Raw genomic sequence first — 25,906 nt, 5'->3', positions numbered from 1 at the left:
TAGCTGGGGTAATGTAGGCCCAGCACTCTTTCCTGCTTATGCAGGGGGTCGGACTCGATGATCCATTGAGGTCCCTTCCAACCCTAGCATCTATGAATCTATGAATCTATAAAGAATATAAATCATAATCTGCTTTCATTTATATCAGGGGTGTCAAACATGGCTCCAAGCTGAGCTGTTTCCTCTGGGCTGTGGGGCTTCTGGTCGGTCTTTGAATTTGAGGATGGGGCCTGCTGTAGAATTTGGGGCTCTAAAGCTTTATTGGGGATCACCTTCAGCAACAGCTGGGCAACATGATGTCACTTGCCTCACTGATGCCACTCACTGCACCGCCACTTGTCTCACCACTGTCAGGTCCATATTAAACCCAGAAGGAACCCAACAGCCTGAATCTGGCCTGGGGTGGCAAGGTAAGTTTGATATCCCTGACTTACATCAATATAGGTCTTTCATATCTCCAAAGACTTCACTGAACTTAGTCCATATTTGCAAGTTCTAGCCCATAGGCACATGGTGGAGTTAAGACGAGAGAACTTGCTGACAGTGTAAGGACTGGATCGTCAGCTGGTGTAAATTAGAATATTTCTGTTGACTTCAGTGTAGCAACACTGGGAACCTATACATGTGCAGTGAGACTGCTCTGACGTGCTATAATTACAGCGTGTCAGAGCAGATTCAATTAATTGAGTCTGCTGGAGCCTGGTAATTACTGTTTTGCAGCAGACTCCAGTGTCATGTGTATCAGCATCCCCATGCTGAAAAATGGTGGCAAGGGTGCTTTAACTAAAGCTTATTGAATGAGCTTCAGTTAAAGCACCCCCACCACCATTTTTCAGCATGGGGATGCTGATACATACGACACTCCAGAGCATGTGTATAAACAACCACTGATTTTTCACCATTTTCTCAGGGAAAGGCTTAGGGATCATTTTAAAAGCAACATGGCCATACTGGACAGACTGTATCTGATCTGAGCTCATCTGCAAAAGCAGTTAGTCCCAGGCCTGGCTTGTGCTTGGATTCGGGATGTCTGGGAAAGCTGGATACTGTAGGCACAAGTTAAGGAGTTTTGTTCAAATGCCTGGTGATCACAGAAACTGAATGAATGAAAACACTTCATCCAGCTCCTTCACTGCTGCAGAATGGATGGAAAGGAATCTAAAAAAATTAAAAAAGCAAATTATGTTGTGTTTTCTAGTGTGGAATGGAATACAAAACGTAGCTAGGCAAGCATATCAAAACACAAATTTCAGCCAAGTCTTTCCAAGATATTTAGAGGGGTGGAGGTTGCTGGCAAAGGTTATTTTAAATAGAAGCCAGGGTGAGAGAGATCTACCTACTTAGGTTAGTCTACAAGGTGCAAACCTACCCTGCCTTCTACTTAAAATAATCTTTATCATCAACCTCTGCCCCTTTAAACTTTTGGGAAGACCTGCCTGAAATTTGCATTTTGATATTTTGATATATTTGCTTGAGTTCAAGAATCCCCACTACCATTTTGAAGAGCAGGGAGGGACACTGATACACAAAATGCTGTGGCATTTAGAGTGGCTCCTAGAGCCACTCTAATTAAAGCACTGCCGCCACCCATGCCTGGAGCACATGTAAAAGTGCTTGTGTATGGATGCCTGACTCAAATCCCAAAACAAGTGCTCTACTCCCAGCTTAGTAATGTCCTGAGATCTCATGGTTGCCAGAGAAAATACTACAAGGACACATTAAAGGCATAATTCAAGACAACAGATGCTGACATAAAGAGTTGGGATGAGCTGGGTGCCAACTGACCCCAGTGAGGCACAACCTCCACCAAGCAGCAGCCCATTTCAAGGTGAAGCATCTTGACTTCAAAACAGAGAAAAAAAGAAGAGGAAGAAAAAGGAGAGGAATCCCAACTTGCAACCTATTCTCTCCCCTGTGAAAAAAACCTGCAACTTCTGTCAACACATCTGTGGCTCAGGGCTTGGACTCTTAGGGCCTTGTTACCCAGTAATTTTGGGCAGCTCCTGCAGCTCTTAACTCCTGGATTGTCCCTACATGAACACCTTAAAGTGGTCTTAAGCACTCATTATGTGGCTCAAAGTTATGCCTATCCAGGGCAGGATTATCTCTGATCTGCATTACCCAGCTACTATTCCATTAAGGTGAGGCCACTCCCCACAAATGTACCACCCAAGTTGAGGTCTTTCAGTATCCCAGAATCTCTTACACCCCTGCCTGTATAGCAGTATGTGACAGCCTGCTGTCCGACTCACCTGCCCATGGCACCACAGCTGGCCAGAGCACACATGGGCAAACCAGCACCGTGCTGGGTGGAAGTGCACTCCTGATTGGCCTCAATCCCAGGGCAATGGGCTAAATGCACATTGGAGGCAGGGGCAGGGAGGAACACCAGCCAGGGGAGTGGAAGCAAGTCAGTCCATATTCTCCCCCATCAGAGCATCTGGGGAAGAGGTGTACACTCTCCCTGCTATGGGGGAAACCAAGGAGGCATGAGCCATGAGCCAGTCACAAGGGGCTAGGCAGCTGGCTGCGCCCTGGGAAACCAGCTGCAACTTTCCAGGTGGAGCCTCATGGGGCAGCTGGAAGTTTCATGCCTGCCAGCAGCACCAAAGAAATCCCATCAACAAGCTCCTCCTCAGACAGCACTGAGCCAGGCCCTACCTACAGTGCAGCAGGGGCTGAGCACATACCCAAGAGACCCCTGCCTGAGGACCCTAGCCAAGTAGAGCTGGCAACAGGTACCCAGGGGCCACTCACAGGGAGTAACCAAGGAAGACCTCCCTCAAGTGGTGTACAAACCACATGGACTTCATGGGGGCATGAGAGTGGCCACCCTGAGGTAAAGCCAGACCTGGCCTGGCACCTACCTGGGAAGGGTCCATCGGGAGAGGACACGTTCCCAAGAAGCCCAATAAGGAGAACGAAGAGGGCCATAAGGCCTGAAGTAACTCACACCCCAAGAAGGAGGAAAAGCTTGCAGCAGTGAGGCACCAGTGCTATGCCTCCCTGTCAAGCTGAGCCATTTTTTTAGTTCATTTTATCTGTTTAGCTGTCATTATTTTATGTTCTTACATCAGCGTGAACAGGGGACAGACCCCTAAGGATTCAAGCCCCAACATAACATTGTGGCCCACATGGCAGATGCCTGTGATGTTCCGATGAATGGCAATAACACCCAAGCAGAAAGGAGTGGAGCGTAGAGGAAGAGGAGCCCCACAGAAGATGCACCTTTACTGTCACACCTGGCTCACAGAGAACCACTGGATCTCCTCTAGGTGAGTACAAGGTCATCTTTAGAACAGCATGTCATGACGGGTGAAACGGTCAGGTGTAATGTGGCCCAGGGATGCAGGACATACCCGTGATGCTGGGCAGCAGTGCTGGGCATGAGCCTGTCACACAAGGATAGAAGTCTGGCCTGGTTCATCAGCCCTCTAGCGCAGTAGTTTTCAACCTATGTCCTATCCCTATGGCAAGTCACAGCTGTGCAGGTGGGAGACAGTCAGAGAAGGTTTCTAGACTGTGTGACTGCTTCAAACTTAAAGTTAACAGTAACGCTAATCAATATGTCTGCAGCTCACAGCATAAGGTGTAAGAAGGTCCTTAAGTCATCTCAAGACCCATCAATGAGCCATGGTAGAAATCATCGTCAAATTGAGGGACTGCTGCTGCTGCTACACCACTTTCACAGAAAATGAATGGATGAACACCTGGGACCAAATGGGATATTTATTAATTTTAAGTTGTATACTAATGTACAAAGCAATGTGTTGCCAGAAACAGTGATATTAGCAGTAAAAATAAAGCCACAAGGAATGGAGGATGCCCAAGTAGAACTCAGAGTTCATAATGGTATGCATATTGCCACTCAAGGTGTATGTGAAGTAATCACATGGGTAAATAACAGAGCAGAAAAATTACAAATACTAACTAAGAAAAACACCTTATATAGTTTTTCAAAGAACAGCATCAAAATTGTCCCGGGTAACTACACTGCTAAGGTTGGAAAGACAAATGTGTGGTCACCAACTATGGGAAGTGAGAGTCCTGATGATATAACTAACAACAATGAAACAAAATTAAACAACTTTGCCACATATCAAGATGTGTTTGTGAAATGCACCATATTTCTTTACTCAGATATTCACAGACATTCATGGCTACCCAAAGAAGGGGTTACTGTCAACAGTACACTTATTCATTCAAGATATAAGAGAAGTACCTATGATATCAGAAGTCTAAGGGGAGATGATTCTGACTTGAACAAGTGTATCTTTTAAGAACAGTGGTAAAAGAGGGATTTACTAGGAAATAAATAAAACAGGGGTGCTGTAGATGTGGCACAGAATCTTTGGGGAATACAAAATATAGACAGGTATATCAGGTGGTAGATAGGAATGTTTGAGGCTTTAGATTGTGTGGAGATTATAGAGGGTGTTGCTACCAAGAGGGAGAACATTAGCAATGAGGTGTAGAGAACCACAGAAGAGACTCTAGGAATAACTTAAAATATAAATATTGTTCATTGAAGATGGAAAGAAATTGAGGATCAATGGCAAGGATACTTTGGCTTCAGAATCAGAACCAGAATCAGGTGAGTAATGAGAAGGCCAAAAGAAATTACATGCCTTGATGGAGAGGGTGAAGCCTTCTAAAAGTACCACAGGGATCTCACAAGGGTTTTAATGTACGGAAGAAAGAATGTCAACTGTGGGCAAGTGCGATAAGAGACACAAATGGAAATCTTAAGTTACAATGCATTTACAGAAGGATAGAAGGAATACTTTAATGAGCTCCCTAATGAGGCTGATGCAAGTGAACAACAAACAGCCATTCTCCATCAGTTGAGTTCTTTGTGGGAAAAGCAAACTTTTAAGAGGTTCAAGAGACAATCAGCACTCTCAGGAACACCAAAGTGTCAGGTATTATTCATGTCCCAGTTGAACTCTTGGGGACATAAGTTAAATCAAAGACTTTACAAAATAATTGTATTGATTTGGAAGGAGGAGTTACATGACCAATTTGGAGAGAAGTTGGCAGAAAGTAAGAATTACTGGAGCATCTCCCTGCTTATTAATATGTATATCTATATATATATCCTGCCTTTTGGGCGGGGGGCTGGACTCGATGATCTTCTGAGGTCCCTTCCAGCCCTAATGTCTATGAAATCTATAGATATATATCTAGATACAGGTTTCCCTTGATTTATGCAGGTTCTTTATATGTGAATTTGCTCTTATGCGATGAGCATATTTAGACCCATAATTCGTTATATGCGAAGTAAATTCACTCTTATGCGATCAGCGTGGATGTGCCCCTCCCCCCCAGCAGGTATGTCTGTGGGGGGAGGGGAAAGGGCCGTGGCCCCAGTTACCCCACCCTGGCTGCAGCGGCCCCAGGAGCAGCTGGCGTCAGCTGCCTACAGCCACTGGGCTGCACCATGCTCCTCCTGTTCCCTCATGCCTGGGCTCACCCCAGCTTCTGGGCTGCAGTGTGCCATGGTGTAGGCAGCTCGTACCAGCTGCTCCCAGGGAGACTGCAGCCAGGGCTGGGGAGAGTGCCTCTTTGTTTCCTCTGCTTTGCTGCCTTGTGCAGGCCTGGGAGCAGCACCCTTCCCCCAAACCCTTCCCTAGCCCCAGCCTCACTCCTTCCTTCCCTCACTGCCATGGGAACCTATCCCTTACATTTTAAAGTGAGTTCACTTTATGTGAATTTGATTTATGTGCTGTTCTCTGGGAACGCATGTACTGCATAAATAGAGGGTAACCTATATCTCTGTCATATATACATTCCAATTATTATTATTATTATTAGAGCATCTCCCTGCTCATTTTATATATATAAAATAATCCAAGAATCCAATAATTCTTACTTTCTGCCACCCTTATACATCTCCTGTCTAATAAAAGAGAGTAGGAGAATATCTGTGTGGAATCCAAATGAACAATGATGGATCAAATGTTTTCAGTTTATCAGACGCTAAAGAAAACAATGATAAGAACTGAATACATGTGTAGTTTCTGTAAGTTGTAATAGAATAGGTGATATGTATAATATTATCATACATATAATATATGATTTATGATCTATATGGTCAAGTTTAAATGGCCTTTAGCAGCTCTTTGGTTATTAAGATGATTTGGTTATTATGAGAGAGGCAGATGATGTGGTTCAGAAGGATGGCTGGAGACTTGAAGGAAGCATCAAGGAAAACAGGACATAAGATCACTGAAACTGAAACCAAGTATATGCTTGCAATTTGCTGAGATGTAATTTAGTAGCTGATACCCATGGATATCACATTAGGCTCATAGAGAGTCCAACTTCCCCATAATTTATGCCCTTAAACAGAAGTTAAAAGAGAAGCTGGTTAGACTCACTGCTCTTGGAATCATAGAACAAGTAGAAAAACAAACAAACAAAAAAAAGCCATGGGCAGGTGTTCATTTCTATGATTGGAAAATTTTCAGAAATTTCTAGGAAATTTGCAGTGGAAGAATCTTTCCAAGAGAGGGAGCATACAGGCAGCCTGAAGATACCCCCTCTCCCCACAGCCTTCCCAGACTGGGGTGACCAGTCTGCTGGAGTAGCTGGAGCAGAGGCTTGGGCAGGAGTACAACTGTAAGGAAATGCCCCTGCCCCTACCCCTTCCTGAGACTGGAGACTCCCCTGGTCTAGGGAAGGAACAGGAGAAGCTACTGCTCAGCTGCTCCCAATCACAAAGGAGTCAAGCATTTGGAGCACCCGGGGCATTCACTCTACTGAGAGAAACTCTCCTGAAGGAGAGATCTTTCAGGTGTCAAGGTGGAAGATTTTTCTCCTGGATGGGGCATGTTTCCTCCACAAGAAACTGTAGGAACACCTGTACACTGGCAATTTCTACCAGGAGAGTCACAATTCTCCTGGTAGAAACATAATGCTTGTACATGGCCAAAGTAGGCACACACAATTACTTCAGGGAAAAAACAAACAAACATAGAACCTTTCACTTCCATAGACTCCTGCCCTCCCCCGCTCCAACCCTCCCCCCCCAAAAAAAACACCAATACAGAAAGGGAACAGTTCCTGCTACCTGTAAATACAAGCACGGGGTGGGCAATGATAAATATTTCTCTATACTGCATGGGTCAGCAGCGTTCTGGAAGGTTAGGAAAAAAAGGATCATGCATTTGGGCACATTTGATACTCATTCTTCAATCTGGTGTTTGCCTTGTACTTTACCTTGTACCTTATGCCTTGTACTTGCCTTGTACCTTAGATTCTTCACCAGAAAATACAACTAAATGTTGGCAATCGAGGTTTATAGAAAGGAGATTTTGACCCAAGGAAAAACAGTAAATGAGGATGGTCAAAGGATGCCAGTTTGGAAAGAGCAAGGACTGCTGAGTTCAGTGTAACACAATTATAAATTTCATGGAAGAGGAAATAACACACTTGAGAGAGAAGTTAAGACAAAAAGGTTATAGCCCTCATCAACATAGCTGAACCAACAGACAAGGAAAGGTATAAATAGGAATGCAGCAGAGGCAGATCCAAGACAGGTGCAATAGGTCAATTGCCCCTTTCTCCCTTCACATGTAAATCATGTTCTGGCAGCTCCAGTTCCCTGTGGTCCCAGATGCCTAGGTCTCCTGCAGAGTCCAAGGCAAGCTGGAGCCCCGAACTGACGTGAGAGCAGGGAGCTGATGAGGAAGGGGGGACCCATCTGCTGCTGCCACTGCCCCTGGCTGACCTGGGGGTGATGGAAACCCCAGAACAGTTCCTGTCCTATTCCAGCCAGGGGCTGTAGGAAATGGCTGTGCAGGGTGCTGGGCTTGGCAAATAGCAGCTGCTCTCTCCCCCTCCACTGCATTGTCATCACTTCTCCAGGTGCTCCAACTGTAGGGAGAGGCTACAGGGGGTACCAGGCTTGGCTGGGGATGGTGACAGTTGCAGGGGGTCCTCCCTTTCAGTGTCTGCTTCCGATAAGTGGAGGACATCTGGAAGGACTGGGCAGGGAGCAGGAACACCTGGAAGGGGGACCCACCTGCAGCCATTCCCAACCAAGCCCAGCACCCCATTTTGTTATTCACAAAAGCCCGAGCTGGAGCAGGGCATTAGTAGCTGTGGGGTTCCCTTCACCCCTGGGTCATCTGGAGACAGTGGTGGACAGGTCCCCCTCCCCTATGCCCAGAAGCAAACCCTGTTGGAGAAGGGGAATGGGGAATGGGAAATGGGAGGGGAGCTGCCTACATTGAAGTCCCCTACAGCTGCTGCCATGGTACAGTCTGTCCATTGCGCGGTGGGGAGGGAGAGGCTGGGGGGAAGGAGGGGAGGAGAGGGATGGGGTGCAAGGGAAGTTGTGTGCAGCACAGATAGCATCTCCTGCACTCCCATTTTCCAGTTCCTTGATTTGCCTGTGGGAATGCTGAACTGTTTATGAAAATGTATGCTAATTTTACTGCTCTGCCTAGCAACCTGAGCTGTGTTGTGTAAAGATGTTCAGTGGAAACTTTAAAAAAGAGTTTGAAAACCAAATAAGTTAATTACTTCCATGCTGTACAAGGAGGTTTTGAAGATTACTTTCAGTGGGATTGTACAGGTGTAAACAGAGAACACTGTTTAGCCAATAGGAAAAGCAGTTTTCCTTTACAGTGCTTGCATACAGTAAGTACATTCTGGTATTTTCACTCTCACTCAACAATGGATTATTTATAGTATTTCATTATATGCTAATATCTTGCAATTCAGTTTCTGATATTGTTTCTGTTGAAAGTGTCTAATGTTATGAAGAGTTTGGAGCTCCAGGACACAATAGGTTATTATAGTGGAATAAAGCTTGAAGCTGACAGAATATGCATTCCTGTTTTTGTAACTCTTTGTATCTAATAGTGAAAGATAAACAAACCGTTGTGAAGAGTAATTCCATGAGCAAAAGTGAAGGCAAGTGCATACACCTAAATGACAGTATTATAGGTTATGGGTTACAGTTTACTATTGTAAAGGTTGCAGCAATGATTCATCTTTAACTAGTACAAGAAATCAGAGTTCTCAAGGCTTGTTCCTTTCAATACTGTTTTCATAAATGTTTTCATTAAGAGACCTACAGCTAGTGTATAAGCAGATTAGTTGCAACTCTTTTGACATCCAGATGGACTTCCCAGAAATGTGAATTTTAAAATTATTTTAGGTATATAAAAACAAAGATCTTTGTTGAGAGCTTTAGAGATATAAGAATACAATTATTTGGCACAAGATTGTTATGGCAGCTAATCTATATTCAAATAGATTTGAACCTTCCTCTAAACAGCTTGATAAATCTGAGCTGTTCTTTCCTCTTTAGAGTCAGCTAATGGTGTTTTGATTAACAGCTTGGTTTTGTTTCTCTTTTCTGACTCATCAGTTTCATTTTGGAACTTGGCCTTTGGTAGAGCTCCTTTCTGCCATTTCTTCCTTGTTTGATGGTTCATGTCAAATTCCACCACCATTTGTGTTTTCCGATGTTGGGGAATGATAGGAGTAGGGTTAGTGAAGGATGTGCTTTATCTGCTGTGGCTAGCAAGAACAGCTGTTTGGGAGCTCTTACACTCTGGAACAAATTGTAAAGGTCAGGCTTTACCCTCTGCAGTTACAGGGGTATATTGTTTAGAGAAGCTCCACTGACTTCAGTAAGTGCTGTGTGCTACATTAATAATGTAGCATGAATTCCCTGTAACTATCTATCAGGAAACCCAGAATTATGTGAGATTTGCCTCCATGATCTCTCCTTTATACTACTAATCTCCCAGGTTGACAGGTACCAAATCCTTTGTTGTTGTTTAATTTCATGTTAAATGCTATTTATTTTCAGCAAAGAATTGAGTTTTGTCAAATCAGCATTTTTCTGACTGACAATTAGATATTCCATTGGATTATTTGAAACCAGCTCTTGTGTTTTATCTCCCTCCTTGCCAGCTGTGCACAGTCATGACACACTTCCCCTGGAACTCAACTCCATTCTTATCAGTTTCTAGCAGATCATGGAAGGATGACGTTGCCTTTTGCCTGGTATTGACTTACCAAAACACCACACACTGTTACCGACTGTGAGACTGGAAAATAATATTTATTTATTTATTTCCTTTTAAGAACATTATTAAACTAACCTTCCAATTAAAAGATGACTTAAGGAGGATTTGATCTTTCTTTTTTTTTTAAAGAAAAGAAAAGATCAGTTTAACTTATTTTTCTCCAACATTTTATCCAGGGAATTGTGTCAAAGGCAGTTGCCATAATCGGAGAACTTGGCATCACTATGGTCTTTTATATACAAAGTTAAAATGTGGCTATTGATCAGCCTGCCCTTCTTACCTTCCCTGGCAATGTGAAGAAAAAGAAGCAATGTAGGATTTGTGTGGCTACACGCTGTACTAAAAGAATTCTGCTTCTCAGGGAACTTGTAAGCTACCTGGTCCAGTATGTGCTTTTACGCTCATTTGCTGCATCCATTTAATTAATCTAATCACATCAATGTGAAATTATCTTATTTTAAAATGGGCTTTTAAAAGCTTTAAAACGATGTATATATTCACTATTATGGTCCTTAGCAGGTGACAATCAGAATACGGTCCACTCACTGTAATGCAACTGTGCAAATATATATCTCTTGCATGCAGTATACCATGGTTTATTAAACAACAACAAAATCAGTAAAGAATAAAACTATTCAGAAAAAATCTGCAAGAGATATAGGAAACAATCTGGGGGTTTCCCACTCTGTATACCTTTAGGTATGCAGTTGGGGCAAGAGGAGTCAAGGTAGATCACGAAAGTAAATTTTAAGATAATCTATAGGTTGGGTTTCCTCCATTGTCAACAAGAGTTTTCAATTCTCAGCATATCTCACTCTCCGGGGACACAACCCCAAACCAACTTTAGCTGTTCTAACAGAAAAGGCTACCTGTGTGCTGCAAAATTCTACTAGACAAAGAATTTTGATCTGAAGTAGAAGAGTAATCATGAATCCTAAAAAGAGATAGAAAAATATAGACAGAAAAGATAAGACAACAGTGACAAACAGTAATAAACTTCCCAATGAAAAATATTGAAGCTAATTTAGATTTATTTTTTTCCACATTACAGTCTAATACAGTGATTCTCAACCAGAGGGCTGTGGTACCCCAGGGTGCCATGAGATCATTTTAAGGGTGATGCTCAATATAAGCACTGTTAGGTGTGCAAACATCTACGCACGATTCACAAGTAAACCCAGATATCTCAAATAGGAACTCATAGTGTCCAAAACATTCTGACTTGTTGTGGTCTTTCTAAGTCATTTACAACAGAAGAATTGTGCTATTATTATTCTGTAGTAAAAAATAAGTAACAGTTAAGAGTTCCAATTTTCCAAGGAGTGCCTCGAGTCTAAAAAAAAGTCTGAGAATGACTGGTGTAACATAACAACAAGCAGATTTCATCCAATACTTTTCTTCCATCAATCTCAAAGGTGGAAAACATTGTTATTTCCATTTTACACTAGAGGAAACTGAGACAGTGAGGTAATGTGACTTCTCCATGATAACTCAGGTGATCAGGGGCTGAAATGGGAATGGAAGCCAGATGTCCTGAGTCCCAAACTGCTGCTCTGTCCACTAGGCCTTGAAGTCATCCCAGACCAGACCTCTAAATACAGCATTAGGGAAAGGTTTGATTCATTCAGTCCATAACTTTCACTGAAGCCTGTTCTTTTATGCATACAAACTGTTGCTGTATAGCTGGTTGTAAATGATTCTTCCTTTTTTGAAACAGAATGTGCTTATCATGGCAAAGCACTTTTTTTTTTTCTTTTTCACAAAAATATTACAGTAATGTATGCTTTGGAGAGCTTTACAAATGAAATGTTCAAGACCACTACTAACCTCCATGGGTGGAGTAGCTGTTTGACAATATTTAGAAGATAGGCTTGGGAAGGGTGAAGCATTAGCTTCTCTTCACTCACTGACTTATGCTCTCCTTCAACAGCACTGCTGTTGTCAGGCAGCAATGCAAGGCATGATGCCCTAGGGCATTCAAGCAGCTATGGCCTTAGTGTGACCGAATTCAAGCAATGATTTTCAAACTTTCCAAGCAACTGTGACAATATATCAAAGGCAGGGGCTGGCAAACTACAGCCCAGGGGCCAGATCTAGTCACAAGGAGGCCCGATCTAGCCCAGGAAGGTCTGAGCTGGCACAGGGGATTATGCTACAGAGCTGTGCCACCCATCCCCTCCACTGTGCTTCCTTCTACCTCAGAGTCTGCTGCTCCATTGCATCTGGGCTTACCTTTGCTACAGAGGGGTTAGGGATCAGAAGTGAGGGTAAATGCAGGCAGCATACCCACTTGCTCCAGGAAGCAAGAGACTTGTATTGCAAAGGCTGGTCTGCACTGGCAAAAGGTTGCCAACTCCTTCAGGCTTAATTCTGTTGTCCTTGAAGTCAATGGGCTGTCTACCACTAACCTCAGTTGGAACAGAATCAAACTTTTTTGGCTGTGCTTGCCATAGCCTCTCTTTAATGATCAGTTTCCATGTATTTGTGCTTATTTCTAGTTACTAGGGAGCCTACATTGTAAGACATACTTGGCGCAACCCACGTTCTAGTATGGGTCAAACTGTATCAATTCATGAGAAGTCAGCACTGAACCTGTGTGAAGGCCCACTTACATCCCACCATGCCTCTACTCATGTGAATCCAGTTGTAAGACTGGGGTCTAAAGGGAACTCCAGTTCACTGTAGCTCACCAGTATCCGTACACAGGCCAAAGGCCAAATCCCTTTCTTAGATGTGTACTGCAGGTTAACATCTGAAGAGGCAAGAGGTTATCAGATCAGTGCAAATTCTTCAAGGTATATCAAAGCACTACTCTGTGACACTGTATTTCCAAAGCTATCAGCACACCGAAGACTGCAAACACAAAGATATTGGATTATGCCAGTAAAGACCATAAAGGGTCACAGAAAGCCGTGGTGGAGCTCACAGCAACCCAGTCCCTCAGAAGCTGTTGGAGACCAGCCTAAAAGTGAGTCAGCAGTAATTTCCTGGCAAAAAGCCCCGAATGCAGGGCTTCGTTGGGGGGGTGGGGGGTTGCTAATTTTCTTTCCTTTTTTTTTTGGTACAAAACTCCCAGATTTGCATAACAGAGCAAGAAATAGGTTCGATTAGTTATAGGCGGTAGTCTGGACACACACATATACACCCCACCCAGCAGCAGCCACTGCTTACTCATCCTTCCAGGAATGAGAGCGAACAGAGCCCAGCGTGCCCGGGTGTGTGTCTCTGTGTTCCACAGGTGGAGTGGGCTGAGCCGCGTGGCACGCTGGGAGCTGTAGTTCCCTCCGTCACGGCTCTGGGTGGCGGCGGCGGAGGCTGGGACTACAAGCCCCAGCGTGCCCAGCTCCTGGGCTGAAGGCGCTCCATAGGCTTTGAGCTTTAATCCCCACGTGGGAGTGGGCGGCTTGGGAGGGTAGGAGCGAGTTCCTGGCGATGAATCCTGCTAAGTAGTTCATCCCTGTGCTGTCCAGTGCCAGCTGAGCAGGAGCCCTCCTTCCTAGCACAGGGCAGCCGCAGCATAGCCCAGGCAGGGCTGAAGGGGAGGGCATCAGCCACCCCCCCCCAGTGCAGAGCAATCCGAATTACACCCCCCCGCGCGCCCACGCATACACACGCACGCGAGGCACACCCTTCCCCATGCACAGGGGACCCGCAGCAGCCCACCGAGCAGTCCAGTCGCGGTGCTGAGGTTCAGGCTGCTTTAGAGCCATGGGGAATGGGATGAACAAGGTAAAGCTGCTTCTTGTTATTTCTGCGTGCGTGTGTGTGTGTGTGTGTGATGATTGCAACCCCGCTAGAAAGGGAAGGCTGAACCACTCCTCCCCCCCTTGCAAAAGATGCCTCCCTGTGTGTGTGTGATGATGACGATGATGATTGCAACCCCGCTAGGGCTGTGCCCCCCCCCCCCCCCAGAAGATGCTTCCTTGTTGTGTCTGTCTTTGTCTCAGTCTCTCTCTGTGACGATGATATTTGTAACCCTGCTTTAAAAGACAGGCTACCCCTCCACCCCTCTGCAAAAGATGCCTACTCCCTTCCTTGGTGGTCAGCAGCACATAGGGCTGTGCCCTGCTGTGCAGTGGGAGGAGAAGGGGGTTCTGCTCAAGTCGGATTTGGCTCGTTTGAAGGGCCCGAGGCGGTAGCTGGTTTCCTCCCCTCCCCCCTAGCAGCCGTAGCTGCAGGATGATTTGCTTTCAGCTGGTGCCTGGCAGCTTTCCCCCTCCTTCAGGACTTGGGGGGGGGGGACACTACATTTGCTGCGGAGGCATGGGGCAGGGCTGGCCCAGCTGTTCTCCGCCCCACCCGTGGCTCCTGCCATTTCCTTTCCCTCCCTGTGGACCTCCCTCACCTCTTTTATTTGCATGAGAAGGTGGAAATGCCTCGTGCAGCCCCAAGCCCCTCTTCTGCCTTCACAGCCATGGATCTTACTCAAAGTCTTCCCCAGGGAAAAGACTCGGTCATTCCTGCCTGCCTGCCTGCCTGCAGCCCCCCCCCCGACCCCTAACCATTCTCCAGAGACTTGGCTTCTTTCCCCTCCCTGCCCCTGCAGGCAGTGCCATAGTAACTAAGTTTGGCACCCGGGGAAAAGTCTGCGGTGGCAGCCCCCTCTTGCCCCATGCGTACATCCTGGAGTGCACACAGCGGTGGGAGCTGCCCTTCCCCTGTCCCCCGCCTCCTCTCCCCCCAAAATGAGCCACTCACGGATACATCCTGCACCCCACCCTGGCTAGGTAGTGCCTGTTGGCACTTCTTTGCTTCAGCATCCAGGGTGGTCTCCCCGCTCATCCCACCCCTTGCTATGACACTGCCTGCAGGCTGGGTGCTGCTACAGCCCTTGGAGAAGGCAGCTTGTTTGTGGCCAGGCTGGCCTTCCCAGTTGTAGGCTGGCAGGTTTGTTTTAAAACAGGTATATCCTATAGCAGGGGTGGGCAAAATGCGGCCTGGGGGCCAGATGCGGCCCGCCAGGCCACCCTATCCGGGTCGCGGTGCCTCTAAAAAATTTGGAAAATTAATATTAATCTGCCCTGGGCTGCCTGTCATGCGGCCCTCGATGGCTTGCCGAAACTCAGTAAGCGGCCCTCTGCCCAAAAGAATTGCCTACCCCTGTTATGTAGGATATGTTTCCCTTTCAATAAGTCCATTGGGCTTTTCCCAGCAAGCACGTTTCAGGATGTTGGAATCTGGCTGGCTCCAGCTAAGAGGAGTTGACTGGTTTGTCCTGGGACAAAGCCAGTTACCTTGGGGTCCTACAAATGTACAAACCCACGGGTGGATCCAGGAAATCTGCACTGGTGCAGTTGCCCCCATCCCCCCTGTGGTTGCTGCTCCACCCAAAGTGTAAAACCACCTGCCTGGAAGTGACAGCAGCATTTTTAGTCAGGCAATAGTGAGGCACTCTATTGAATTGGTGGCTCACTAAAATCTACCTGTTTCCTTCTAAACTTTTCATTCCACAGGTGTTAATGACCTTCTCTCCTTTTTAACGCTCTTGCTGTTCCACCAGTGAGCCTAACATCCCTTCTGCCATCCTGTTCCCGGTGATAAGCTCCTGTTTCACAGCCCTGCAGATTGTTTTTTAACTTGTTCCAATGCAGTTTGATCAAAGCAAAAACAAATATTTAACTGAATAATACAGCCCTAGGGCCCTAGCATAGTGGTAAAGCTTCTAGTTTCTTTTTACCTGGAGAAAGGTGTTGTGTTGTATAGGAATGATGAACCACGCTGCCTGCTCCTCCTCCCCCACTTTTCAAAATCCTAAATCTGCCCATGTTGTTAGCCCAGTGTCTCACTTCAAGTACTGGTGAAGTATCTCGTCAAATACTTCGTGGGGGACAGTTGAGGGTCAAGCTGCCTGTGTAACAATTGTCCCAGCCTGCTTTGATACAAGTCAAAACCTAGGGCAGTCAGTCCCAATCTTCTGTCTTTAGGCTTAGATTCCAACTCTAATTCTCATGTGTGGAGGCCACTGTTGGGTGAAATTTTAATAAGATGTTGCAACAAATTTACACAGGGTGATAGTGTATATCTGCCTAGCCTTGGAGGGGCAGGTGGTCTAATAGAATGAACATTAGGCTGGGAGACAGAATTTCCTGGTTTTGCCACTGACTTTGCTTTATGACTGCAGGCAAATTGCATGTGATCCTGTGCCTACTGAAATCGGTGGCTGCAGAATTGGGGTTTTAGTCCGTCTATATTTTCTTCCCCATCTATGAAATGGGGTGAATACTACCTGCTTTATTTTGGAGAGGTGTTAGGACTGTCTAGTGAATGATAGCAAGCACTTTGAAAATGTAAGTGTCAAGTAAATACCACCTATTAGTAGGCCAAAACCTGTTCAGTGAAGTCAGTGACGAAAAGATCTGGCCCTCTGAGGAAGAAAGATGAATCTGTTCTGTGATTAGTGTTACTCGCTGTATAATTAAACCCTGACTTTACTAGCTTTTTATGCGCTGGTCATAAAATGAGAATTACAATCATTTCAGTGCTGTCACTTCTATTTTCAACACAGATGTAAGTGCATGGCTGCAGGAAATTATTTATACAATGTACTACTGAAAAATCAGCAGGAGAGTAATATTTTCTGCCAACATATATCTCACAGATGCATTAGGGTGACCAGCTCAACTGTGTGTTAAGTGTACTACAAAGAAAAGAAGGCACTAGATAGCCCCTTTTCTGGGATGTATATTTGAAAACATTTGATTACCATCTCAGGCTTTTGGAAGCTCATTTGAGAAACATGTACAATTTTTTTTTGTTTAACACCTCACAAGAGAAGCATCTTCAGAACATGGACAAACCAGTTAATATAAAAATTATGAAAATTGCACTCTAGGGCATAAATATTTTCTGACTGACCAGTGGACAAGGCTGTCAAGGTGAAATCTGTAATGACCCTTTCCTCTGAGAATCTATGGATGCTGATGTGATGAGAAAAGCTTCTTGAGGTGCTGTCTTTGGGAGTGTGGGGGAGAGAGAAAAAGCAGAAACATGGTTGGGTAGGCATTCTTAATAGCTTCTTGCAAAGTTTGAAATCCCAGGTGGCATGACATAAAAGAGTAACATCAAAGTTGCAAAACATAACATAGGAAGAATATGGGCGTGTACTAAATCCCATATAGTTTGGCTCTTTCCAAGAGCCCTGCTATGCGTTCAAATTAAGGCTGGATAGAAACCAGTTATAGAGTCATTACACATTGTCAGGCATTAACTTTTATAGCTAGTTGGATCTCTTTAGAGTTGGATAGTCATTTTTACTGTGTGATAATTACTTTGTCCTTGTGACGATCTGTGCAAGGCTATGCAGAAACTTAAAATTATATATACACAAAAAAATCAGTGTTCAGCACTTTAAGAAGCAGTCTTCCTTAAGGTGTCTTAAATTGGGTCCCCAAAACATCAGAGCAGTTCTGATGATCTTGAGGATAGGTTGTGGTCTTGCTGTCTTTTTGCCTTTTCTATTACCCTGGTGACCCAGCTGTAGCATGGTGACAAAAAGGGAGGCTGGCAATCTTCAAAGCTAACTCTGGATCCAACAGACCTCTTTAGATTGGCATAGTTTATCAGTATGCATGACCTTAGTTTGTAACTTTAGTGCCTCTTGTGGTTTAGCCACACATGATACAGGCTACAGAAGGAATTGAGTAGCTCGTTAGGTGGTGGATTACTTCAGTTAAGAACATCTCTTTGTCTTGAAGCCAGGGAAGGATTAGTTGTAGCTCCCAGTGGTTCTGATACAGAAAGAAAGACATTAGAGACTGCCACAGCTGCTGTCACTGCCACTGGTGGTTTAGCCCTTGTGCTGGCCCTTCTCATGAGGACAAAGACACTATCAGCTCCTATACTTTTCTATGTTATAGGAAATGTAATACGTGCTTGTAATAAGTCCATCTGTTTTTATATGGACATTAGTGTTTGGATGAAGGAAGGTTAGGGGTCCTCCCTTTTGCCTGTTATTCCTTTTGTTGCTTCTTTTCCTTTGCTGTAAAATTAGCTGCACCTTTTTTTCTCAAGCATGTCACCTCCTGATTATGGAAAACTGCACTGGAAGCATGTATTCACAATAACTGTTCCTATCCAACACACAAAAAAGGGAAAATGGATAGCAAGCACGCTGCAATGACCAATTTGTCACTTGGCTGCAGGTATTTTTCGGTTCCTTTTTTAAAATTTCTCTTGAAATAAAGAATGCGAAATAGATGTAATAGAGGGTCTCTCTTCCTGATGGGTTAAAGAAATAAAAATGAGATGATAAATAAGATGATAAAAAGAGAAAGGATGAGAGATGACACTCAGGCTGATAATACCTAGAATTGTCTATGAGCTGGGTATTCTAAGTGAAGAGTCTTCCACTGGGATTTGCACCTTCCTGTATCTGTTATGGTTAACTGACATCAGGGTATGTTTCAAGATCTCTTTATTCACTCAGGTTTTCTGAAGAGGTTAGCTGAGTAGCATCTCTATGTATTGAATAGATAAGTAGATAACCCTCGAGGTCTCTTCCAACCTTGATTCTATAAGTAGTATTTGGTGTGGAGCATGATTCATCAGCAATGGAAATCGGTCTGGATAGCTTCAACTGATATAAATAGTTCCACAGAAATCAGTGGAGCTATGCCAGTTTACAGCAGGGAAAGATCTGGCCTTTTTACCTATGTGACCTTTTCTTAGTGAAATGGACTAATCCTGATCTGCTTGTTCTTGCTGCGCCTTGCAGTTCTTAATCTCTGCACAAAACCTATTATACTGAAATCAATGTACGTGGAGTATTAATATATATAAGTTGGAATAGTCTCATGACGTAAGATATTAATGTTGCCTGCATGCACGTGTCCACTGAGGAAATTGGAAGCCTTGCCATCACCATTATCCATTAGACTTTACTATGAACAAAGAAAGAAATGAAAGCTGACTGCAAGGCAAAGGAACATGTCTCTGGTCACATCTACTAAATAGTATTTGCTTTATGTTTCAGTTGATATGAAGAGCTTGTTGACTTGTTCATCATATAGTCACCTTTTTCCCCCGTGCTATCCCAGTGTCTTCTCTTATGTGCATAGGCACACCCATCTGTTCCTCTTTGCTTTTGTTCCATCTTTTTCGTTGTCTGACACTACAGTTGCTGAGGGCTGTCAGAAGTCATGGCTGAAAGTTTCCCACCCGCAGTGTAGCGTTGAAATATCGTTGAGTATTATAAGAAGACTCACTTCTTTCCAAGTAGCTTTCACCTTTCCTATATGTTGGTACAGGAAGGGTAACAGACATTCTGCTTGCAGGATGTCCTAACTTTCTATCTAACTGTCAGTATCAGCTCCACACCCATCTTATTTTCCACCTGTAGGGAGGTGATTTGAGGAGTGTCAACCTCTTTCATCCCCTTTCCAGGAAAAACTAGTTTTTTCATTGTAGTCCGCCCCCCCCACACCCCTGTGACCTTGTCTACCTTTAAACTATAACGGGCCTTTGAGAATATACACAGGGTATATAAGTACTACTGCAGCAGTTTCCAAACTCTGACAGATTGCATACCACCAATTTAAAATGATACAAGCTTCAGTACCACCAGCACATTTTTCAGTTCAACCTAAGTATCACCAACAAATTTTTGTCATAAAAAGTAATTATAATAAATCTGTTAATGCATACCACTGACAAGTTGTCTACGTACCACTAGTGCTACCTGTACCACAGATTGGGAACTGCTGTAACTACTGTATGGTCTAAAATGCTCTAGTATACAGTAGGGTCACTGTGGCCTGAGCTTGTTGCTCCAAATACAAAATTATCTGTAGTTAAAAATGTAAGGAAAGCTTCTAAGCACAGACATGCAGGTGAAGTTTGTTCCTATTTCCATCTGTTTGTGAGCATTTGCCAACTAATGTTGGTCCCTCAGTAATACGGCAGGTGTATTGACTTTGGGAGCAGGTATTCGTATTCCTTCTCCCCTCGCACCCAGAGATGATGGCTCTTCTCCATATCTGTTTCTCTGAGAGACATTTCTCTGAGAGACATCGGAAACTGAGTGATTTAATCAGTCATGAGGAAAAGAGAAATCTTGGAAGAGTAATTCCCTCTCAGTGATTGTCTGTCTGAAGTGACAACTCAAGGTGGGGAGGAATTTTTTTTTTTCCTGTTGTAAAGAACATTAACGTAGTAAAAGCAGAGATGGAGGGAATAAATCATGATGAAAAATATTGATAGTTAGGTCTCCTTTTGCTTAGGTTTGGTTAAGCATAGGCTCAGATTTATGTGATTAAAAAAAAAAAATTATGGCCTTTGATTTGCTTCTGTTTCCCAGTCCTTCAGATCCCAGTCTGGCAAAGGGAAAAATGAAAAAAGAGCAAGTAAGTGGTGTTCAGCATCATAGGTCATTTAAGGGGATCACAAAGGTCCTGTGATCCCAGGAGAGAGGTGGTGGGCGGAGGGCCCAGAAACCCAGAGTGTTTTCAGGGTTAGACCTCTGGGGGGATAAGAGGTGACATGACTAGGCAACTAAGGCAATCGGGATGGCAGAGATGTTAATATAGCACAAAGTTGACTGGAGAGGTGTTGATTATTATGGATTCTCTGATTTCTCTCCAATTTGGCAGTGAAACAATAAGGGTTAGATTTCTTTTTGCTTGAGAAACCATTCTGACAAAGCCAGTTAGAAATCGGGTTACTTGTTTAGGCTCTTGCATTGGGCCACCATTCTGAGTGGCACAAATCACATCACTTTTCAACACGCTCGCAGTTGTCAAGAAGAGCCTTGAACACTAATCCCTGTTGAAAAGCATTTCATAACTTTTAGGGCTTTCAGATTGCTGGAGTGAGCAAAACGGGTGGAGTTTTTCCTTTAAATAGCTTTGCTAGAGAGGTTGTTGATGCTGTTGTGATGACATTGGGGCGTTACTAAGGCAGTAGGAAGTCCCTGCTGACTTGTCATTGATGGTGGTATGCTCTGCATGTGTTTGCAGGAGAATGGAGCACACAGTCTGGCTCCCTTGTTTTTAGCTGTTTCAAAGGATTTGGTGTTAGTGGTAGATTTTCAGGTGGGTGGCTTCAAAGCGGCAGAGAGTAAGGTCTAGGGCTGCGGCGTGCATTTTTCTTTCTTTTTTCAATGTGTGCTTCCTTTGTGTGTGCTGGTTGCAGTTCCAAGGTGAAGAGGCTTCTGAAAGAGTGGGGAGGGGCAGCGGCCCAATGTTTACGCTGTCTGAATGCACGTGTACTCCGAGCTGGCCCTTACACTAACCTTGAAACTTGCAAGTTAAAGAAAGTCCTGTAACTGAGAACAGCAAGAGCTGATAGGAACGCTGCTGTGAGCACATAGGTCTGGGAGGGGAAAATGCAACTGGCTGACTTTCATCAATTCTCGCTCGCACAAGTAGCGGCTGTTTACAGTGATTTCTTGTACTGGTGGAGCATGGCCTGAGTGACAGTAGAGCTGTAGTCTGACTTGCATGCTTCTGCTTTAAACGCTAGAAGAGCCACTGGATTCCCCTCTTTACCCCCAGTTCTTTCTCTGACTTGATCTCTGACTTCAGGCAAATTATTCTATGCTTGTCTGTGCTTCCCCACTGAATAATTAAGGATAACATGTATAGTTACAGCAGGGGATTTGTGAGGCCCTCTTCATATTTGTGAAGCACTTTTGAGGTGGCTCTATGAAAACAAATATTTCATCATCCACACTTCCTACCACCTTGCCCCATGTGGGAAACCATTCGAAGTGCTGCCTGCCTGAAATATTGCAGATGAGGAAAGCTGCAAGGAGAAACATGGGTTTTTTAGCTTGCTTTAGTAGTATGCTGCTATAGATGCTCCATCCTGTATGCAAATTGAACATTGCCAAATTGAGGTACCACAAGACATCTATGTTTGATACTATATTTCTTTCTCGCAGATTCTGCCTGGCTTGTTCATTGGCAACTTTAAAGGTAAGATTAGTTTTATGGTTATAATTTAGGATTTTTTTAACGGTTATGGGCCTGAAGTATCGTCTAACAGCTGGACAACTTCTTTCACTCTCTTAATCCATTTCTGAATCCACCTCCTGGAACTGAAAAGGACAACCAGTTTACTCAGTCTTCTGCACAGTACAACTGTAATATTAAAAAATATTTAATATTAAAACGGGCAGTTTAACAAGGACATGCTTCATCTGGAATCCGTAAATATTGGCCTATGCTGTAAATCAGTCCTGCCTTACCAGGCTTGTATGTGGGCAATGCAGATTTTTTGTAAGAAGTATTTCAAGCCCTCCTCATTAGTAGCTTGCTGTCCCATTAGATCATTGCTTTCATTGTCCGGGTTATTTATGACACCTGTTAAGGACCCCTATTATTATTGCTTGTGAAACCGAGAGATCTGTATTGGGATGTCTGAATCACAGTACCCGCACTGTCCATGTTGCAGACTTAGATCTGTTCTTGTTCTTGAGTGTGTGTGTGTGTGTGTGTTTGTAAAGGGAGGAGGGGGAGGGGGAGGGGTGCCATTCAGGTTTTTATCTGGTACTTTCAGACCCGGGTTCTTAAGAAAACTAAGGTTAGGATTAAAAAAAAAAAAAAAAGAACATACAGCTGGCTTTTGAACCTATATTTAGGTATCTGAATATGTGGCCTGTTTTTCAAAACAGCACTCAGTAGCTCCAGTTGACTAGTAACTTAGAGTGTAAGTGGGTTGAGGCAGCGGCCATCTTTTAATTGCACATGTTTTCTGAGCCTGTCACAATGGGGACCTTGATGTCTGATGAGCCTGCAGATGGTCCTGCAATAGTTTTGGTGATATGTAGCCAGCATTGACTACAGCTAGTCATAGTTGTGAGCCACAAGTATGGTGCTGGTCAGGGATCTCCTATTCCTCCATTTACCTGATCTGTTACATCCCTGGGCAAGTTTTTTTCCTCTCCATTTCACACTTACCTGGTGTTGCAATATTGTTCTTTGCTTTCTCCCCTCTCCTACAAAGTATCTGGTGGCCTGGGCATAGGTCAGTGTATTCTGTCTGCCTGTGAAGCATTCCATGATCCCACATTGCTTTCACAGCAAATCAGTGTTTTGCTGCCTCCTCTATGTGGGGAGAGATGTCCTATAGAGCAGGGGTGACGATTATTTTGGCTGGAGGGCCAATTTTGGTGAGCTGTTGCAGGTCAGGGGCTGGGAGGGGTGCTGGCCTGGCCCAGGGTGTGGGGGGACAATTGATTCCATCTGGCCTGGGCTCATCTGTTCCACACCTGCTGCCAAGGGGTACCAGATGAAATGGGCAGGCAGGGTCTTGGAGACCACTGGGATCACCATGACCAGGGCATGGTCAGCTGGGTGGATGGGATGGGGTTGTAGACAGGTGGGGAGTGGTAGGCAGATGGTGGCTGGGTACCAGGATTGCGGAGAGAGGTGATAGTATGGGGCCAGGGTCTAAGGCAGAGCAACCATCTGCTCCTTGCATATTCTTGCAACGGGCACCAGTTCTGTGGGCAGGGATGTGTGGGGAGTGATAGCCCTGGCTCTGCACCGTCACTGCCCCGTGATCTCGTCCCCAGACACCACTCCCTGACTGCTTGCAGCCCCATCTCATCCACCTGGCTGAGTTGCATCCTGCCCACGGAGGTCCTCAGCCAGTTTCCATGGAGATCCTGCCTGCTCCCCCACGTGCTCTGTCCCGTACCCCCGGCAGAGGGTGTGGGGCAGACAGGCCGGGGTGCCCAGATAGTGGCACTGTAGCTGGTGGCGGTGAAGACGCTAACAGCAGCAGCCTGAAGGAGACGCTGCTGTGGGGGCTGCTGGGAAGTGGAGTCCAGTCACCACGCCATCCCTGCCCTTGCTCTGCCCCTCACCCAGGGGTGAGGGACCAGCCACAGCCGCCAGGCCTAAGCTGCCCCTGTGCCTGGGCCAGGCAGGGTCGAGGTACCCACTGCAGGCCAGATATATCCCATGGACTAGATTCAGCCTGCCAAGGGATTCTGTTTTGCTCACCCCTGGTATAGAGTATCTCAGGAACCAGCCCTGGTCTGTAAGTCAAACTTAAGAGGTGCTGTAGTGTTATTAATAGTTGAGGATGCTATGGATGGTGCTGGAGCATCTGGGGAGATTGGGGGGAGTTGACTGTCAGCTTTATGGGTAGTAGGGGGAGAGACGTGTAAGGATGCACAAAGGTGAGGTTAGGATGAGGGTACATGAAACAGAAGAAAATGATGGAAATCGAGAACAATCAGTGACAAGTTTACTTTTGAGCTGTACTCCCTGTCTGTACCTGGCCACATACCATGATGAGAAGAATAAGGGATAAAGTGGGAGTGGAGGGAGATGACCCTTCTGCTCATGTCCCTTCTGGCCCTACCAGCTATGAAACTATGAATGTTACCTTGTGTTTCACTTTGAATATTCCCAGATTGCTTCAGCATTTCTAAAAGCAAAGGACGTGGTCCCTTCAAGTTGCCCTGAGTGCACAGAATGTGAAACTGTTGCCATTGTCATGCCGGTCCTGGTGGCAAGCTTTTGACAGTACGCCCAAGAGAGTGAAACTCGGATGCAGCATCTGTTTCTCAGCATGGTGCTGTTTTTGTCTCCCATGCAGCAAGATGAAGGGGAGTTGGTCATGGTTGCAGAGTGAGTCAGCACCTCAGCACAGATTAGGTCCTCCTAGCTCTTGTGGCAATAACCATTCTGCTCCATATCTTGCAAAATGGGCTATAAATGGTATGTCAGATCACATCTAGCTTGATAAAGTTGTGGTATTAAGGAAGATGCTGTGAGCACTAGTATTTTTGGCTGAAAATAAACTGAAGCTGAAGTGTTCAGCTGCTTCATGTAAAAGAGGGAAGGAGAGGAGCTGATGTCAATCTAAGTCAGATTGACTGAGTGCTTCAAAGGCTGCATTTACTGAAGTTAAAATTCACACCCTTCATTTTTTTTTTTTAATGGCCCTTGCTCTCTCTATGTAACCTATTCTCTCTCTACCGTCACACCATTCTGTCAGATAGAAAATTGATCTTTTGAGTTAGCTATATGCCTGGAGCTGGGGAGAGAGCTAGCCATTGCTAGTAGAACACTCTTCTTAAGAAGTAAACTTTAGGTAGAGAGATTATTATTAACTTTCCTAATAGTAATAGTGATAGGCTGTCAATATTGCAAAGCAATCCACTGTTCGAGCAAGGCAAAGATCAGCTGACTGCTGTCATAATTCCAAGAGAAAGTCAGTGGCTGTGTCCTTCTGCTTGTCTTTTGTTTGTTGTCATTTGCAAGGCCAGAGAGATGGGACAAAACTTTCAAAAATGCCTGATGGAGTTTTTGGATGCTTAGCTTGAGGCATCCCAAAACAAGACTGGAATTCTGAGAGCTGGGACTTGGTATTTCTGGTATTCAAAAAGCTGGGTGCCCAAATTACTCATCACTTTTGAAGGTCTTGGACATAAAGCTACAGTATGTTGGGGGTTTAGTAAGTGATATGATGTTTGAAATAGGTGGCATATCAACTTGAACGTATATCAAGGTTACAAGGTGAATACAGTTGTCCTGTTAGTAATTGCCTGGGAAACCATCAAAGAAACAGATGTTATTGAAAATGATATTCATGACTTGGGGATGCAAATTAGTGCAAATCCAGCAGAACAGGATGTTGGAGGATGCTGTTATTGTTGTTCTGGTTTCACCCTTTGGAATGAATGTTAAGTTAATCTCCTGAATGCAGGCTTTTCTACCAGAATAGTGCTTATTCATTGTATATAGAGAAAATACTTCTTTACAGATTCCTAGACTCCAGTAAATTCAGAACGCCCACAGGAGATAAATCTTTATATGTGTGTGGTGTTTGGGCAAACTGAGGCACAGGTTACAAATGGTTGTAGCACAAGCATGTGGTGGGGCTTGGGACCAGGACTCAGGAGT

At 44.7% G+C, this 25,906-nt stretch overlaps 1 protein-coding gene across 1 annotated transcript in view; it reads left to right on the top strand.

Moving 5' to 3' along the window:
- The first annotated feature begins 13,425 nt into the window (after nucleotides 1-13,425).
- Nucleotides 13,426-25,906, top strand: part of DUSP22 (dual specificity phosphatase 22) — a 56,734-nt gene continuing 44,253 nt past the window's right edge. Inside the window, exons 1-2 of the mRNA XM_019542547.1 lie at nucleotides 13,426-13,778; nucleotides 21,928-21,961. Of these exons, the coding sequence (XP_019398092.1) occupies nucleotides 13,758-13,778; nucleotides 21,928-21,961 (55 nt within the window). The 5' untranslated portion in view covers nucleotides 13,426-13,757. The remainder of the gene's footprint in view (nucleotides 13,779-21,927; nucleotides 21,962-25,906) is intronic.

Source organism: Crocodylus porosus, unplaced genomic scaffold (genome assembly GCF_001723895.1).
Source record: "Crocodylus porosus isolate Cpor-Errol unplaced genomic scaffold, CroPor_comp1, whole genome shotgun sequence".
Taxonomy (NCBI): Eukaryota; Metazoa; Chordata; order Crocodylia; family Crocodylidae; genus Crocodylus; species Crocodylus porosus.
Note: the sequence above shows the minus strand (reverse complement) of the source record. Positions and strands in the feature narration are given on the sequence as shown.